The 17161-nt window shown below is 40.4% G+C and overlaps 1 protein-coding gene across 1 annotated transcript in view; it reads right to left on the bottom strand.

The window, feature by feature from the left end:
• Nucleotides 1–17161, bottom strand: part of ADGRV1 (adhesion G protein-coupled receptor V1) — a 560737-nt gene that overhangs the window by 87646 nt on the left and 455930 nt on the right. The window contains exon 86 of the mRNA XM_065942069.1: nucleotides 6981–7138. Coding sequence (XP_065798141.1) covers nucleotides 6981–7138 — 158 coding nt within the window. The remainder of the gene's footprint in view (nucleotides 1–6980; nucleotides 7139–17161) is intronic.

Below are 17161 nucleotides of genomic sequence, written 5' to 3'. Positions count from 1 at the left end.
AAATATTTTCTGATCCATAGTTGGTTGAATCTTCAAATACAGAAGCCAGTGATATACAGAGGGATGACTATAATCAGAACCGCCCCCCTTCTCGGGTATAAAGTGTACACAGGGTGTGCATGAATCTCATAGGAAAGAAGAGAAGAGGCTTGGGACCAGTCTGTGCTGCTTTCAAGCTTAGGTTTTTAGAGAACTTGGCAGCATCTGCGTCCACTGTGGACTCTAAACTCCTGAATGGGGTTTATGCCAATTATTCTAACAGTAAAGAATATGAGAAGCAAAGAAAGGTATTTACCATCTAGGTTTTCAAAAACACAGACATGGGAACTTTACTAATATACTAGGCTTTTTAGCATTCTTCCACCTCCCGCTGCTTTTTTTTAACAATGGATATTTATGTGTAGTTATGTCAATTTTTTATTCTAGAAAATTCTCAACAATTACCTCTTCAAATCTTTACTTTTCTCCATTCCCTGTATTCTTTTCTTCTGGCAATGTATTCTCATACTTCTTAGCTGTTTTTCTATTTTTTCTTTTTTTGCATTTTTCACTGATGAATTTCTCAATCTTAGTTTCAGATTCTAATTAATTCCCTCTTCTCTGTGTCTCATCTGTATCTTATCTCAAGTATTAAGATATTTAAAATTCTCAACTACTAGTATTTTCATTGCCAAGATTTTGAAATTTTTTTCATTTTCATATTGGTCTGTGTTTTTATTTTGTTTATATTTATTTTTGCTTTTTATGTTTGAGGGCTTTGAGTGGATATATCTGCCTTTATGTCATGGGTTGATGGTCAAACATTTTCTGTACAGGGCCAGATATTAAATATGCTAGATTTTTCAGGCCACATGGCTTTTATTCAACTACATAAATTCAATTCTGTATTGTGAAAGCAGTCGCAGAATATATGTAAAAAAAAAAATGGGTGTGGATGGGTGTCAAAAAAACCCTTTACTTACAAAACAGCTCACTGGAGCTATTTTGGAAAACAGTTTTTAGTTCCCCAAAATGTTAAACATACAGTTACCATATGATGCAGAGATTCCAATTCTAGGTATATACCCAAGAGAAATGAAAACATATATTAATAAAAAAAACTTGTACATGAATGTCCACAAGAACCTTCTTCATAACAACCAAAAGGTGAAAACAACCCAAATGTCCATCAACCGATAAACAGATAAGCAAAAGTGTAGTATGTTCATACAGTGCAATATTATTTGGCAATAAAAAGAACTAAGTACTGATACACGCTATAATACAGATAAACTAGGAAACCACTGTGCTAAGTGAAATAAGTCAGGTCTGAGAGACCACCTATTCTATGATCCCCTTATATGACATGTGCAGAACAGACAAATCTCCAGAGACAGAAAGCTGCCTAATGGTTACCAAGGGCCTAGGAAAGTGGAGAATGGGGAGTGACTGCTAAGGAGTATGGGGTTTTTTGAGGGATGATGAAAATACTCTAAAATTAGATTATGGTGATAGTTACACAACTATATAAATATAATAAACACCAATGAACTCTACAGTTCAAATAGATGAACTTTATGACATGTAAACTATATCTCAATGAAGCAGGGAAAAAAGAAATAGATAAAATGAGAAAAACAGGTGAGTGGCTGGTAGGGTCATATTTTGCTGATTCCTGCTTTATCCTTTTGAAGAGTCAAACATAATTACCAAAGTTATTTATAGTTTATATATTTTTCTGGATTATATTTATCTTTTTGATTGGTGATTTGAACGGCTGTCTTCACCAGTTTTCCTCCAGTGTTTGGATCTTTGATATTGCAGCCAATCTTTTTTTTTTTTTTTTTAATATTATTTTATTAGTTGGAGGCCAATCACTTTACAACATTTCAGTGGGTTTTGTCATACATTGACATGAATCAGCCGTAGAGTTACACATATTCCCCATCCCGATCCCCCCTCCCACCTCCCTCCCCACCCGACTCCTCAGGGTCCTCCCAGTGCACCAGGCCCGAGCACTTGACTCGTGCATCCCACCTGGGCTGGTGGTCCGTTTCACCATAGATAATATACATGCTGTTCTTTCAAAACATCCCACCCTCACGTTCTCCCCCAGAGTTCAAAAGTCTGTTCTGTACTTCTGTGTCTCTTTTTCTGTTTTGCATATAGGGTTATCGCCACCATCTATCTAAATTCCGTATATATGTGTTAGTATACTGTAATGTTCTTTATCTTTCTGGCTTACTTCACTCTGTATAATGGGCTCCAGTTTCATCCATCTCATTAGAACTGATTCAAATGAATTCTTTTTAACGGCTGAGTAATATTCCATGGTGTATATGTACCACAGCTTCCTTATCCATTCATCTGCTGATGGGCATCTGGGTTGCTTCCATGTCCTGGCTATTATAAACAGTGTGCAGCCAATCTTGAGTAGAAAGCATGTGCTTCTTTGCTCACGCTCTCTTCCCCCTCGTCTCTGTCTTCCTCTTTGGCTACTTCTGTCTAATGGTTTTATGGTTGCCTCCATTTAACCTTCCTGTCCAAAGAAGGCTAAATTGATATCCTGGGTCTTCTACCCCCATAGTTAAGTTGCTCAGTCGTGTCCGACTCTTTGCAACCCCACTGACTGTAGCCCACCAGTCTCCTCCGTTCATGGGATTCTCCAGGCAAGAATACTGGAGTGGGTTGTCATTTCCTTCTCCAGGGGATCTTCCCGACCTAGGGATCGAACTCAGGTCTCCTGCATTGCAGGCAGATGCTTTAACCTCCGAGCCACCAGGGAAGCCCTAATGACATACAAATATGGTAGATAAAACTGTGAACTCTAGAGACTCTGGTCCAGGAACTTGACAGGTTTCTTCTTCTGCTTTCTCCTTGGGCTCCCAGGCCCCTAAGCCAAAGCCCACACTACAGCGGCGGTCCTTCCACAGACTCCTTTTCTGCAGGCGCTCCTGCTCCAGCCCACCTGCCCTGGGGAGACCTTTAATTCCCAGCTTACCGCCACAGCAGCTGAGACACTTCTGCATTCACAGGCTTGTGGACCCAGAAAACATCAGGCCCTTGGCTGCAGCCCAGCTTATACTCCACTTTGTGCTTCTGATCCCCATTTCATCGTCTTCTTAATTTGCTCTTGTTATATCTTGTCATTAACTGTGATGCATTTGGAGCAGCAAAATGGGCAAACCATGAATTTTGCAGCCCTATCTTGACAATATTTTTTCAGGTCAAGGCAACGGAATTTTAGCAGACAGATTCAAAGAGACTATCAAATGGCCTTGAGTAGACAGACATTTTTTCTCTTGACGTTTTTGAATCTGAGCTAAGTGGAACATACTCAAGTGGACGAGAGTTAAAGGAGGCTTCAAATAAAATCTAAAGTATCAAGTCAGAGGTCAAGGCTGAACACACAGTTTTGGGAATCATAGAAGGAAAAAATAATAGTCCTAATAATAAATTTCAAAGGGGTAGCTACAAACAGATCAATGAGATAAATTCCATAATTTCTACTTTGGATGATATGACAGATTCCTCTTCTTCTTAATGCTATATTTAACTTGTGGGTGCATTCCTATAATTATAAGATTTTATGGTGCATTGATGATTATTAGTTTATTCAGTCAACAAATATTAATTATGCTCCTGCTATCCAGTAAGCACTCTACAAGGCTCTGGTGATGCAGAGATGAATAATAAATGGTCCTTGCCCTTGAGGAATCCATAATTTATTAAGGAAATCAGCCACACACACCAAAACAAGTCACCATTCCATTCTGAAGTAAGTGTTAAGTGCTCTAATGGCCGTAGGGGCAAAGTGCTTTAAAGTCATAGAAGAAGGGTGAGTAATTCTTATTTGGTGCAGTAAAGATGTTAATTTCAAAGTCTTCATGGAAGAAGTAGCATACTGGAAGCTTCCACAATTTCCATAAAAAAGTGAGCAGTATCTTGTTGGAAGGAGTCAACTTGCGATTGTTTAGCACAGTTTTTACTTAGATTATGCATTTATTGAGGATGGCTTTGGGGAGCTAAGATAGATTAAGGGAGCATAGTAAGTCCCTTACCTCTCTTTCATCTACATTTTCTCTCATTACTTACTAAACACATGAGTTTTTTTTTTTTTTTTTTATCAACTAATGATGAGGAGTTCATAGAGGGCTTCTTACATGAGCAAAGATGACAGATCAAGTAATTTCAAGAATGAGTAAGATTAAATCAACAACATGGTCAGAACATAGGCTGAGTGGTAACTAGCTTGGGGGTGACAAGATGGCCCAGGGGTGATGGAAAGAGACTCTAGTGTTATAAAGAGCCTGGACTTTCTTTTGGGCAATAAAGCTGAATGATTGTAAAGCTAGAGAGTGAGGGGAGCCCCTTGACATTGTTGAAATACAGACATCTGAGAAAATGAAACGGACAAGAACTGGAACTAGTGACTAATTAGGAAAACACTGTTTGAGAGTCCAAGTGAGATAATGACTGTTATGTTGACTGGGAACAGGAAAATCAGAACTGCCACAATTTTTTTATTAATTGAAAAGCTATAATAAGAGCAATGCTTCTATTAATATATTTCATTGTAAGAGAGGTTTTGCTAGTTGAGATGCAAGTGTTCTAGGGATTTTATGTTCAATACTTGAGAGCTGCTTTTCAGATAATTGGAGCATTGTTTATCTACTGTATCCATGGATCATAGACAAAAGGCACAGGGGTGATTCAGGAATGAAAAGACTAACTCATTAGGCTAGGCCTTTATGATGTTATCACTCCTGAAACATGCAAACACTGGCACTTCTATATAGTATACAGAATAAAATAAATCTTGCTATTTGGGAGAAACAAACTTTGCCTTCAAAAGAGAATATGTATTTTAATAGAATGAATCTCAAGTTGAATAAAGGCACAGATTCTGGATAGATTCTACGTCCCATGAAAAAGTACAATTTCTACATTGAATATTGCTTTTCTTTTTTTTTATTTTCTTGTTGCCATGAATATTTTATTTTATTTATTTTTTTTTCATTTATTTTTATTAGTTGGAGGCTAATTACTTTACAATACTGTAGTGGTTTTTGCCATACATTGACATGAATCAGCCATGGATTTACATGTGTTCCCCATCCTGAATCCCCCTCCCACCTCCGTCCCCATCCCATCCCTCTGGGTCTTCCCAGTGCACCAGCCCCGAGCTCTTGTCTCATGCATCCAACCTGGGCTGGTGATCTGTTTCACCCTTGATAGTATACTTGTTTCAATGCTGTTCTCTCAGATCATCCCACCCTCGCCTTCTCCCACAGAATCCAAAAGTCTATTCTATACATCTGTGTCTCTTTTTCTGTCTTGCATATAGGGTTATCATTACCATCTTTCTCAATTCCATATATATGCGTTAGTATACTGTTTTGGTCTTTATCTTTCTGGTTTACTTCACTCTGTATGATGGGCTCCAGTTTCATCCATCTCATTAGAACTGATTCAAATGAATTCTTTTTAATGGCTGAGTAATATTCCATTGTGTATATGTACCATAGCTTCCTTATCCATTCATCTGCTGATGGGCATCTAGGTTGCTTCCATGAATATTGCTTTCCTAATGGAAGCATCTAAGTTTAGTCATAACCTTGAGTGCTATTTTTGCCCACCTAATAATTGCACGCTAAATCAGAGAGAAGAGGGAAGAGTTGGCTACACACAGCTATCGTACAAACTACGTACTATCGTACGTACTACCTAAGTTAATATAGAAGAGTCCTTTCTTTTTACACTACAAGGAGAATCTTTTTGCATCTTCCCTGACACAGTTCAGGAACTAGAAGCTTTTATTATGTTAGAATGAATCTTTTTATCATATAAGAGACAGTATCTATTGATGTATTAGACACTAATTATGTATTAGACATAATGTATTAGACACTATTCTAAGTGACTTCATAGATGGTATGCTGCTTAAACTCTGGACCACACTTAACATGTGAAGAACTTCTCTCATTCCTTTGGCTTTAGGTTTGCAAAAGCTTAGAAAAGACTTGGGCTTCCCTGGTGGCTCAGATGGTAAAGAGTTTGCCTGCAATGCTGGAGGCCTGGGTTCAATCCCTGGTCAGGAAGATCCCCTGGAGAAGGAAATGGCAACCCACTCCAGTATTCTTGCCTGGAAAATTCCATGGACGGAGGAGCCTGGTGGGCTACAGTTCATGGGGTCGCAAAGAGTTGGACATGACTGAGCAACTAACTTATCTTTAACCGATCTTATAGAAAAGACGAGTCTTCCTCTTGGCTCAAGAGAGATTCCTCTACTCCCCAACTCATTAGATTCTCAATATTCCAATCACTCAAACCATTTTAGACTGAGTTTTCTGTATGTAGGTATTTGGTATTGTTCCTTAAAAACATTCCTAAGAGACTCTAATCTAACAACAGAAAAAGAATCAGATCATAAAATCCGGTGTTAAGTATGATTCAAAGGGAAAAAATGAGCTGGTAGTGAAAGCCAATTTGAGCTGGAAAGACTTGCACTCTTAAGTAACCAGACATGTGCAGCCACTTATGAAGCTGTCTGGTCACATATGTTTTTAAACATCTGTCTGCACAATCAGAACTCCACATGCAGAACTACAGCACTCACAAGCACTAGGAAGGTTTGTTTGTGATAAAGTCTCAGAGTCTGCAAGACATGAACAGATTTCACAGGTTGAACTCAGGTTATTACTGCTTGAGTTGAAAAACACTTGGGGAAGCAGCTCCCAAAGGCTCTGAGTCATTTACTTGAATATTAATATCTTTGGGACAAAACTGGCACCAGCAATGAAACCTGCAGAGCCCTGAAGAGAGAGAGAGATTGCAAGGATGGCCCAAGGAGCAGGAGAAATCAGAGGACTGTAACTTTTGGCTTCAGAGCTGAAAGCTGAGTCTAACCTCCTTCCCGTTCTTGATAAAGACCATTCAGGGACCTTTCCCCACCATTAAAAGCACCCAGCTCCAAAGTGGGACTACGGTTTCTTACAGACCTGCAGCATTTGTCCTTCCTCTGAAGACATCATCGTAGGCTTTCCACTGTGGCTTCACCTGGTAGGCATGGATGAACACCACGAACACCACCACGAGGCACATTAAAGGGACAAGGGCTGCAGTGAAGAGAGCGGCATAGATGTTTGGGATGAAGCACCTGGAAGAGACCAGAGCGGAGATAACTCGGCTGCAGCACCCGCATTTCTAGGTGCGCCGTGCACCACACCACTTTATACTAGATCTTTGTAGCTCAGGGCTGGCAACGGCAGCTTTTTGGTTCGCTGTATTGGAGTTCTGTTTGAGTAGCGGCTACATGACTAAATCTAGCCCGCTGCTTCACAAAGTGGGTTCCACGGAACATATGTATCCTGACGTGCTCAGAAAACCTCAAAAAAGGTTACGGCCAAATAAGTTTGAGAAACTGGGGGAGTGGAAGGGAGATTCACGAGGGTGGGGGTATATGGATCCATACAGCTGACTCATGTTGTGCAGCAGAAACGAAAACAGCACTGTAAAGCAATATACTCCAATAATAAAATAAAAAACCATCCAAAAGATTATACTCCATTTATAGATGTTATAAAATATTGGCTCTATTCCCTGTGCTGCATAATATATCCACGTAGCTTATTTTATGCCTAAGAGTTCATACTTTAGACCCCTATCCCTATATTGCCTTTCCCCCTTTCTTCTCCCCACTGGTAACCACTAGTTTGAAGAAGGCATTGTTTAAAGGCAAATTTGAGCATTCCCAGGGCTCAACTCTGTCATTTCCACAATTCTGTTTTCTGAGTGAATGACAGCTTTGTCATTCCTAAGCTGTACATTTCCCCAGAGCCATTCATTCTCTTGAAAATGATGACAGTTTTCCATCTAGAAACTATACTACATAACTGTATCTATTATTCATGGAGTTTACTTAGCTCAATGAGGTTTAAGGTAAACAACATTACATATTTTGGTAACACTGAAATTCCATAGAAAATGGTTTTAGAGATGTAATTGTAAGTTTTTACCCATGCACCATAAAAATTCTGTTTATATGAAATCTGTCACCAAAAAAAAAAAAAACACCTCAAAATGGAGAATGGTTAGAAAGGTTCTCAATATCTAAAATTGTGCTTCTGAGGTATTATAGAGGACACACCTCCTACAACTTCTATGACAATAATACTTTACAAGGAATTTCAAGAGCAGGCAATGTTTCTTTTCAAAAATTTCCCCTAACTTCTCCATTTCTTAATACATAATATCTGCAAACTTAGATTATTATATAGTAAAAAAAAAAAAAAAATGGATGCTGAAAACTCAAGCAGTGCTGTAAAAACTCAAGGATGCTGTAAACTTTTACTTACAAGAAAACCTCAAAATCCAGAATACAGATAATGAGGGGGAACATCCATTCTTGCAACTTGGGAAATTAGCCCCTTGATTTTTATGTTTAAAAAGAGATACACTATGAATGACTTTACTCAGATATTATTTCTAATTAACATGATCTGTTAAATGTATTCCTTAAGTAAACAAGACACATTTCAAGAGATATTTCAACACACATTCTGCATCTGCAAAGAGATGTCAAAATGATGAATTTTCTGGCTTTTTAGAATTTAATTTGGACAGCATAAAGCGCGAAACCTTCCCTGTACACTCATTTGTATAAGACCTGCATCTTCCAGGTAAAAGGCACATTATTAAATAAAATAGGCGAACATTAATGGCTTTGATCTTGAATATATTTCTGCACTAAAAATAGTAGTCATGTGGGCTACTCACTTTCATGTATACTGGCTTTGAATGATTTCTTATTGTTTTCATCTGAATTATGGCTTCACTGCTACAGACTGGTTTAAGCAGCTTAGACAAATGCAGACATTGACAAAAGAAGTCACACAAGCTTCAGTTCTTTATTTTTATCTTGAGAAATGTCATCACAATTCACTTTCAGGCTGTAAAATGGGCATAATTGCTGAATCTACTGTGAGCTGCTTTGGGATGATCAACATCTTGTACAGGTTTGGCTCTCCAACACCGACCCTTTCTGGTGGCGGGCCATGTTGGCGTCTCAACCTGTCGGTGTGAAGGGCATTCCTGAAAACTTTCCTTTACCTTAGAGGAAAACCTTGGAAAGAAGAACTCCAGTGAAGCGCGTTACCACCCTGATCCAAAAGTAAACTGAGCCAAGTGAACCTCTGAGAGGTCAGCAGGGAGCAGACATGCCTGTGGTGTCTTTGGGGAGAGAGGGGGAACTTTCCACATGTCCTAGCTCATCACAGTCCTCTGGACAATTCTCCTGGCTGGCACAGTGACGTGGCCGTGCTGGACCATTCTCTCAGAGAAAGGGGCAGGAAAATGACCCAGTCCTGAAGCGGCCCTTTCCCCCTCTGTTTCTTCAGTGCCCCACAAGTCGTGGCCTCTCATTAGTATCAGGCTCCTGAGAGGGCCCTAAGTCTGCCCTCCACACGGGCAGCATGCGGCCAGGTCATGAACAAGCAGGGCTTTGGGCCCCGGCCTCTCTCAGCTGGCAGCCTCTCCTGCCTGCCTCTTCGCCTCAGGCCCTCCAGTCCTGCAGGGGTCTCCCTCACCCACTCCTGTCCACTCCCGTGACTCCAAACCCCGTCTCCCTCCAACAAAAAGTCTCTGCCTTATGCGCTCTCTCCCTGAGGGATGAGCAGCTCAGACAACCCTCCTGAAACATGAACACTGGAGACAGGCTGAAAGGATGACCCACGGCAGAGACAGCAGTCAGGGTAGCCACTCAGGTGACTGGGGCCACGGAACGCAGGGGGAGCTGGCTGTGTCATTCCACATTCTCTCTCATATACTTAACGCTTTCTTGTTTTAAATTCTCCCTCAGCTTTTCCTTGAAGGCTAATATGTATTTACATTTTCTGATCAATCTTGTCTGACTGGATTTTCAACCGATGTAGAATAAAACTTGCGACAGACACTTAAAGTGAGTGAGTGAAAGTCGCTCAGTGGTGTCTGCCTCTTTGCGACCCCATGGACTCTACAGTCCATGGGATTCTCCAGGCCAGAGTACTGGAGCGGGTAGCCTTTCCCTTCTCCAGGGGATCTTCCTGACCCAGGGATGGAACCCAGGTGTCCCGCATTGCAGGCAGATTCTTTACCAGCTGGGCCACGAGGAAAAGCCCATACACTTAAAAGTTCCCAAGATAAATGAACTATTAAAAGAAAAGTGAAAGTTAGTTGTTCGGTCATGTCTGATTCTTAGTGACCCCACGGACTGTAGCCCGCCGGGCTCCTCTGTCCATAGGATTCTCCAGGCAAGAATACTGGACTGGGTAGCTATTTCCTCCTCCAGGGGATCTTCCCAACCCAGAGATGTAACCCTGGTCTCGTGCATTGCAGGCAGACTCTTTAGCCACCAGGGAAACCTAAATGAACTATATCCTACTCTTCAAAGAAAAAAAAAAAAAACCTCATTGATCAGAACTTTCTTTAGTCCAACTGAAGAAGAGATACAGCCCATCCAGGTAGTCTGAAGATCTGATCACATGAAAGTGATGTGGGGAGTTGGGAAACTGTGACTATCACATTCTAAATAGTTTCTGAAGTAAGGCTGGGAACAAATTCTTGGAAAAACAGTGTAAGAAACAAGCAGGCTGAACGCTACGCATACACAGGGCTGTGGAAGCAGCTGATTAAGGTGCTGGCAACTTACCGCTTCAAGGACTGCTCTGGCAGTTACCAGAAAATGAGACAAAGGCCATGTGGATTTGCTTTCTTAAAAAGGATGAGGAAAGTTGTTCCTTCTAATTACCAGCTCAACCAGCTTCAAAGCATTCTGGTGACCCTGCTCTCTTCTGGTGTTAAATATTTCTTTTGGGTTCTGGTAATCCCATGACTAACTTTTTTTGTTGTTGTTCCCTTTTAAAGTTTCATGGGTAAATTTTTTTCTTATTATAACCCACAGACAATCCGACTTTATTTCAAAATCCTGCCAGGACTTCATCCTTTTCTCTATTTTCAGCCAGATGAAATGAGTGGATATTGTTTCATTACCTTCAGATTTTCCTCTTCAAGTCTACCCTGGAGCATTCACAACGCCTTATGTCACTTTCTCATTTAGTTAAGATTATTACCTCCCCTAGGTACCTCTTTATACTTATTGAAGTGTTTCCACTTGCATTACTCAACTTGATTTAAATAAATTATGTGGGCGGCACTGGGTATTTCAGGGTTTTTTGTTTTTTGTTTTTTGAAATTCTTGTGTGAATTCAGCATAAGGAGGAGCTCAGAAGCCAAGAGTCCAGGAGAGACAAAGGCTTCACTTACAACTGCTGTAAATATTGGAAGGAATGCTGGGAACTCCCTGGACATGAGTCTGTGATTTGAGTCCATTTTAATTATATTTTAGAGAACAAGCTGACCTTGGCACACTGGAGGACTTGAAGCAATCCAGGCAGCTGACACGTGGGTTACATCTGGGTTACATAGGTAATGAGAAAGGAACTAGGTAATGAGAAAATAATAAATGTATGTTCCCAGGTCTTCTTTGTAAGTGCTTCTCCTCAACAAGACAACAATAATTGTTACGATTCACAGGCTCATGTGCCAACCTCCCCCAGAGGGGAGATTTCTTCAAAGGTGGCTCCCAAGTCACAGTTACATGTGCTGCTCCAACCAGCCTTTCCTTTTCCACATGGACAATCGTGGTGATGCCCTTCTTTATATGCAAAAAAAAAAGAGATGGTCTGCAGTTTTATTCTAGAAATTTAAAAATGTATGACGAATCAAGAATTGTACCTTTATCGTCCACTGTTTTCTGCTTTGTGCAAAAAGTACAATACATCGGTTTACTGGCCCTATTAGTTGAAGAATACAGATGTGATTCATTACATAGATGTTTATCATTTATAACTAATATCTAAGCCAATACTTAGGTGTTCAATAGTCCTTTCCTCACCTGCTCAATTTACTTCCTTTCCAAAGATGATATTATTAAACATACTCTTGTAATTCACCTGTGAATTTATGTATGTTTATATGTATGTATGCATATATTTCTGTGTATGTGTGTGTATTTTCTGTCCCATCCAAAATGGCTGGAGAGGTTTAGGGAGACCCCATTAAGCACATTAGTTTTTTCTCATGAGTAAACTTATGAAGACATTGGAGTGAAAAGAGCAATTTAACTAACTGCAAGGTACAAAAATAAAGTCTTCTTTCTGTCCTTCTGCTATAGTGCATACAGCTGAGTTCTAAAATTCACTTTCCTTTAACTTTAAACTCCAAACAAAGTTGATATTAAGACTAAATTGTAGGTGGGCCCTACAAAGTGAAATCTCTTATTAGGATAATGTATGGACTTAGAGAAGAAGAGGAAGAACAAAGTATTTTTCTAAACTGAGTTAGCAGGATAAAACAATCTTAAATACTACTACAACTGTTCATACTTCTACTACCACTACTAACAGTATTAGCAGTGATCATTTACTCTGTTCCAGGGATGAAACTCAATCCTTACATGCCTCATTACACACTAACACCACAACAGTCACATTAGCCTCATTGTACACATGGAAAATGAGATAAAAAATATTTGAGGTCAAATGCTAGTAGCATAAATAGGCTCATTCTGCTACCCCCGATTTTCTAAAATTATTTCGCATTTCCAGCAAAGACATATTAAAGTTTGCAGAAAAGATGCCAGTGTTTTCCTTGAAGACTGGGATTGTAACTTAAAAAATATTTTTCCTAGTCCTTTGCATAATCAGACCCTTAGGAAATTTTCACTGATTTTTTTAGCAGTGTTTGAAAACCACCCACTTTAAAAAAAGTAGGCATAGAAAGGCCTATATTTCCTGTGTGTTCAGTTTAATCATAATCCAAGCAACTTCTGAACATCTCTCACATTCCAGGTACAGTGCTGGCCATGGAAAGACAGATAAAGATGCCTAAGGCATGGTCTGTTCCATTAAGAAGATCATAGTTGAATAAATGATTCTAGTCTTTTGCTCAAAGTACTGTTATTTCATTAGCATCATCCATACTACCTGGGAGTTTGTTAAAGATGCAGATTCTCACACCCCACAACATAGCTCCTGAACTACATTTTGACAAGATCCTCAGGTGTTTCATGTGCATGCTGAAAGCCAGAGAAGCACTCTTCTGTGCACTCCTGGGGTATAAAGTAGCTTAATGTAATTAATGAATTTACTGATCTTTACTTCTCTTTGGCAGTGAAGCCAAGGGACTATGTAACCTCAAGGAGAATCAGGTCCAGAGATTTTGCTGCACTTGGCGGTCATAGCAGCCTGAAGAACCAGAGAGAGAAAAACAGTAGGAAGTAAAAGGGATAGAGAGCTCACTCAAAGGCACTCCTTTTTATGGTTGAGTAGTATTCCATTGTCTATATGTACCATAGCTCCTTTATCCATTCATCTGTCAATGGACATCTAGGTTGCCTCCATGTTCCAGCTATCGTAAATTGTTCTGCAATGAACATGATGCATACATATGGAATCTAGAAAGATGGTTCTGATGAATTTATGTTCAGGGCAGCAGTGGAGAAACAGACATAGAGAACAGACCTATGGACATGGGGGGAGGGGGGAGGGAGTGGGTGAGATGAATGGAGAGAATAACATGGAAATTTACAATACCATATGTAAAACAGACAGCCAATGGGAATTTACTGTGTGACTTGGGAACTCAATCAGGAGCTCTGCGACAATCCAGAAGGGCGGGGTGGGGAGGGAGGGGAGGGAAGTTCAGGGGGGAGGGGATGTGGGTGCACCTACGGCTGATTCCTGTTGATGTCTGACAGAAAACCACAAAATTCTGTAAAGCAATTATCTTTCAATTAAAAAAAAAAATAAAGTGGTCAAAAAAAAAAAAAGGGATAGAGAAGCAGAGATCTGTCATATTTAGAAGCCTGGGAATTAGCTTCTGCCATATTTAGGAAGCTGGGAGTAGCAACCCAAGCATTCTCATTACAGGAAAAGAGAGACAGCATATAAAGTGAGAGAAACATAACAGATCTGCTGACGGTGGAAAGAAACAAGAAGGGGAGTGCTGGGTTGTGATAGGTGTGGGGGCTCCCGTGTGCCCTATGCCTCCATCCTCACACCACAGCCACAGATCACTCAACTACAAGTGACTAGCTCTGAGACGGACACCTGGCCCAAAGACAGCCATTCTTCCAGTGTGCCCACGATTTATAACCTGGTGACTCTGCTGTAAATACTCAGCTAAGCCAATCAGCTTTCTGCTCTTGAGCGTGTGATATGGACAACTGCCAGGTAGTAGTGGGTGCTAGGGAGAAGGAAATGGCACCCCACTCCAGTGTTCCTTCCTGGAGAATCCCAGGGACAGAGGAGCCTGGTGGGCTGCCGTCTATGGGGTCGCACAGAATCAGGCACAACTGACTCGACTTAGCATGCATTCATGCATTGGAGAAGGAAATGGCAACCCAGTCCGGTGTTCTTGCCTGGAGAATCCCAGGGACAGAGGAGCCTGGTGGGCTGCCGTCTATGGGGTTACACAGAGTCGAATATGACTGAAGCGACTTAGCAGCAGCAGCAGTGGGTGCTAGAGTCACTATAAATTCCTGGCAAACAGCCAGGCTGGAGTAAACACACACTGTACATACAGAATAAGGGATACAGAAATGGAGGGGTGGTGGTTGGGAGGAGCGTTGAGATGCTCACCACAACAAGGACTGAGGGACTCTGTGGTCCCTGAGAGATGAAGAGTGCGGTCTGGCTTTTAACATTCTGATTCCAGGTCCTCTGAGGTCCACCTGTTCCTCATGTCCTGCTTCTGAATGTCTGTGAGAATGCCTGTGGGGTACACACACTTCTGTAACCCCACTTCTTTTACTTAAAGTAGCTTTAGTGGGTTTTTACATGCAACTATACTGGCCATAGTTTAAAAAAAATGAGCTAGTGAGTGATAATGAGAGAAAGAAGTGAATGCACAGCTATTCTTTAAAACAATGTTGCTCTTGAAGATGCACTCGGGTATCACTGCCATGTCTACTGGCTTTCGAGCTCAAACCTACGGAACTGTTAGCACTGACATCGAATTCTATGCATTAACAAGAGACCAAAGATTAAGAATCAGTCTCACCTTTCAGCACCTAAAACTTGTCCATATGCTTATATTACTGGAAAAGACTGAACAAAGAAAAATGAGGGCATATATGAGCACTCCTATCTCATTTACTTCAAAAGGAACAGATATCTTGATTCACTGAGTATTAAACTGCCTTAAATTTTGAAGCAGTCAGACATATTATAAATGCAGCCTTGTACTATATGTAATTAGCTTCTGATGAATGAGACACCTGCCCCCAACCCAGCTCATTTCAAATTCAAAATATTAACAAGTTAGATTTGATGAAAAACATATGATACCCCCAAATGACCTTTTTTTCCACCCCCTCAAGAAACTCAAATCTGAGCAGTCTGTTCCCTGAACAACTTGGTGAAACTGTTGAAATATGTCTAGTAGTCAGTGCTTGCCAAGTGTAGTCCAGGTAGGTTCCCTTTCAGAATTTAATCAGAATAAGGTCAGGCTGACTTGTTCTTTTTTGCATGTACTAATAATGCTCTATGTTCTCATAAAACAAAATTGTTTGGTACTGGAAACATCATTGTCCTAGAGCCTTCAAAGATGTCCCGTCTTTATTCCTTGTTAACCAAGCCTCTGAATGAATGGCTAAAAAAGTTTTTTCCCCTTAACTAATCCTGTCACTTTCCTGTATCTTAAAATAGAAAAATCAAAGTTTTTTAAGTTCGTAAAAAAATAAATTTTCAGAGGTGACCATGGGAATACAAGATTAAAGCCCAAAAAATATTTATCTTTTTGTACCACCCCCATCTTCATTCAGGGCTTCCCAGGTGGCACCAGTGGTGAAGAACCTGCTTGCCAATAAAAGAGACATAAGAGATGCAGGTTTCATTCCTGGGTCAGGAAGATCCCCTGGAAGAGGGCATGATAACCCACTGTAGTATTCTTGCCTGGAGAATCCCATGGACAGAGGAGCCTGGTGGGCTACAAACCATGGGATCACAAAGGGTTGGATATGACTAAAGCAACTGAACACACAGACATACTACTGAACAATGGCCAAATTACACTGTCCTGAAGATTAGGTCCACAGATTTTTTGCCTTTATGTAAAAGTCGCAAATACGCCAAGAAAAAAGTGTCCAGCACATTTCCTATAGGAGTGAATGCTCAGTTAAAGCCCATCTTTTATTATCTATACTCTTGTTAATATCCACAGCACATTTCAATCAGTAATGTTCCTAAATGCTGACTTAAAATCACTAAGAAATTGTTAATCAGTTAGTCAGACCCTGTTTAAAACACACTATACACTTCCTTGTGCTTTCTGTATAAAGTTAATTCTGAAAACAACAGTGGTAACATTTAACTATTGAATAAATAAAGATAATGTAAATAGATATGGTGATATGTCAATTATTTCAAGATCATGTCAAGTTGATATAACAGAGTTCTCTCTCAACTCCAATATTCACTCTGTTGCTGAGTCCAATTCAATCTGATGTGGTGAATTTTTATTCAAGAATTTTTAAGGATGTTGGTCTTCAGAGTATTGTGTTAGCATATCAAATAAGCCTTTTAAGATTTGGTTCAGTCGCTAAGTCGTGTCCGATTCTTTGTGACCCTATGAACTGCGGCACGCCAGGCTTTCCTGTCCTTCACTATCTCCCTGAGTTTGCTCAAACTCATGTCCACTGAGTCGGTGATGCGACCCAACCATCTCATCCTCTGTCACCCACTTCTCCTCTTGCCCTCAATCTTTCCCAGCATCAAGGTCTTTTCCAATGAACTGGCTATTTACATCAGGTGGCCAAAGTACTGGGGCTTCAGCTTTAGCATCAGTCCTTCCAATGAATATTCAGGACTGATTTCCTTTATGATGGACTGGTTTGATCTCCTTGCAGTCCAAGGGCCTCACAAGAGTCTTCTCCAACACCACAGTTTGAAAGCATCAATTCTTTAGCCCTCAGCCTTCTTCATGGCCCAACTCTCACATTCATATATGACTACTGGAAAAACCATAGCTTTAACAATACATACTGTTGTCAGCAAGGTGATATCTCTGCCTTTTAATATGCTGTCTAGGTTTGCAATAGTTTCCTTCCAAGGAGCAAGCATCTTTTAATTTCATGGCTGCAGTC

This window comes from Muntiacus reevesi, chromosome 1, assembly GCF_963930625.1.
Source record: "Muntiacus reevesi chromosome 1, mMunRee1.1, whole genome shotgun sequence".
NCBI classification, from domain to species: domain Eukaryota; kingdom Metazoa; phylum Chordata; class Mammalia; order Artiodactyla; family Cervidae; genus Muntiacus; species Muntiacus reevesi.
Note: the sequence above shows the minus strand (reverse complement) of the source record. Positions and strands in the feature narration are given on the sequence as shown.